This window comes from Vitis riparia, chromosome 19, assembly GCF_004353265.1.
Source record: "Vitis riparia cultivar Riparia Gloire de Montpellier isolate 1030 chromosome 19, EGFV_Vit.rip_1.0, whole genome shotgun sequence".
NCBI classification, from domain to species: domain Eukaryota; kingdom Viridiplantae; phylum Streptophyta; class Magnoliopsida; order Vitales; family Vitaceae; genus Vitis; species Vitis riparia.
Window position 1 is genome coordinate 24,489,597 of NC_048449.1, and position 2,434 is coordinate 24,492,030.

General features: G+C 34.7%; 1 protein-coding gene across 1 annotated transcript; it reads left to right on the forward strand.

The window, feature by feature from the left end:
- Positions 1–316: 316 nt before the first annotated feature.
- Positions 317–2,128, forward strand: LOC117909322 (metal tolerance protein 10-like). The gene is made up of 4 exons (XM_034823318.1): positions 317–716; positions 814–926; positions 1,280–1,525; positions 1,910–2,128. The coding sequence occupies exons 1-4, from the start codon at positions 533–535 to the stop codon at positions 2,111–2,113; spliced, it is 747 nt and encodes a 248-aa protein (XP_034679209.1). The 5' UTR covers positions 317–532; the 3' UTR covers positions 2,114–2,128.
- The last annotated feature ends 306 nt before the right edge of the window (positions 2,129–2,434 follow it).

A 2,434-nucleotide genomic window follows, 5' to 3' on the forward strand; every position in this document is an offset into this window, starting at 1 on the left:
ATATTCCACCGAAAGCTTCTCAATGAAGAGAGACATCACAATTTCTTTCTTTTCTTTCCGTTTCTTTCCTTTTCTTTCCCAAGCTTTTGGCTGCTTCTTCAAGTATAGCTATAGGTAATGTCTTCATGGTTTCTTCACTACCATCCAACCCACAAAACTTCTTCAGCAAGTAAGGAAATGGAGCAGTTGAATTTGAGTCAGCAAGTGGAGTGGTTGAATTTTCTCTTTATAGTAGTGTGAACAAGATGTAAAGATTCCTTCACTGGATTCCTTCCATATCATATTCAACATAACCCAGATTAAATAATCAAAGTCAAGCTTCCACCACCCATTTATTCCAATATTTTTTTTTTTAAATCTTGCCCATTTTTCAGGTGTCCGATCATCAAAACCAACATTCCCCATGCTTCCTTGATTCAATGAAGCTTCATTGGATCCACCCATCATTTTTTTTTGGTCTATATAAGGACCAGAAGGTAGCTGTCCCTCTTCCAAGAAAGGAAAAGGAAAAAGGAAAAGGAAAAGGAAAAGTATGCAGACTGAGCTTCAGAGTGAGTCGTTTGATTACCGGACGGAGCTTCTGTCGCCAGCGCTGCCCGGAGAGAACGGGAGTGCGATGAGGGTGCCGTCGTGGCGAATCAATTTTGAGGAGTTTCAGGTTGCGGAGAAACAGAAGGATTCCAATTTTGGTGTGGCGAAGCTTGTGAAGACGATAAGTATATATGATTTATTACAAGCAGTTGTTGATTTTCTTTCTGGAAAGGCGAATGATTATCGAAATTAATTATTTATTTCATGTGAATATCTCTCCAGGAAAGCAGAAGAAGCTCGCAGACTATTACAAGAAGCAGGGGAAGCTACTGGAAGGGTTCAATGAAGTGGACGCCTTCACTGAATTGGGCGTCTTGCCTGGGAGTTTAACCGAGGTTTGGTGGTGTTATTTCATGGAAAATGATGATTTTTCTCTCATTTTCTCTTGTTCCAAACAAGTTTTCTTTAAGGGGTGATCAACGACCATCCCTAGCGTAACTTAACTAAAGTTTGCTAACTTGAGCCAAAGCAATTGGTCAAAACATTTGAAAGTAAAAGATTTTAATTTTATTTTAAGTTTAATATTTATAATTATTATTTATCATTTGGGGAGGTAAAATGCTAAAAAAATTTCCTTCTCATACCTTAAATGTAGATATTCAAATGAGATATTTTTCTTTTCTTTTCTTTTTCTTAGCAACCAAACAGGTTTTGATCTCATGTGCAAATTATTTTATTTTGGAATTAGGATGAAATGAAGCAGCTTGCAAACAATGAGAGGCTGGCAATTCAGGCATCCAACATAGCAAACATGGTTCTTTTCGTAGCAAAAGTGTATGCTTCGGTTGAGAGCAGGTCACTGGCGGTGATAGCATCCACCCTTGACTCTCTCTTGGATCTTTTATCCGGCTTTATTTTGTGGTTTACTGCTTCTGCTATGAGAAAACCAAACCAATATCGATATCCTATTGGCAAGAAGAGGATGCAACCTGTGGTAAGTCTGCTCCCAACCTCACCAATAATTCCGATCGTCAAGTCAATATCGGTTTATTAGGGATGACAATAGGACAGGTCACTCCATTTCAATTCAATCCCACGCCCCAATTATTTAACTTATTCCCATCTTTAACTTTTGAATAGACAATTTCGATTAAAGTCTATCTTTTTAAAGAATAACTTTAGTATAATGTCATTACATCGAAGGCAACCTTGAGTTTGTATTTTATAAATAGTCATGAACTCAAAAATATTATAATAAATGATTTTTATAACTACTATTTTTTATTAATATTTTAAAAAATAGTGATATAATCAACAAACTAACGAAGTTGTCGTCATAATTCAACAAAATTAACATGAATCACACAAAATTATGCAGGGAATCGTTGTTTTTGCATCGGTGATGGCTACTCTTGGATTACAAATATTGTTTGAATCCGGTCGGGAAATCATTATAAAGGTATGTAATTTTCAATTGATTTGCATTAGTTGCATGGTCCTAAACCACCATTTTAAGTACTATGCCAAAGAATTGAGATTTATTTATTTTTTTAAAATGTTGAAGTTGAACGAAAACGATTAGCTTTACATGGTTTTTTTTTTGTTTGTTTGTAATTTCGGTTTTATAATTTCAAAACCAAATAAAATTGATTCGATCGGTCGTGTCTCATTCCAAAAATTAAAAACAAACAAAAGTAACTGATATTGATGACAAATGCTAAGGTAATATATATGACGAGATTACAAACAAATGTCATTGGAATACAAAATTAGAACCTAAAAATATACACATGACACCATTTAATTGGTGGTGTCTTTTTCATAGGTATAAAAAAAAACACATTTCTATCACAGTCAGACCTTTTATATACATATGAATCTACGTGTCTTGTTCATTATTGAC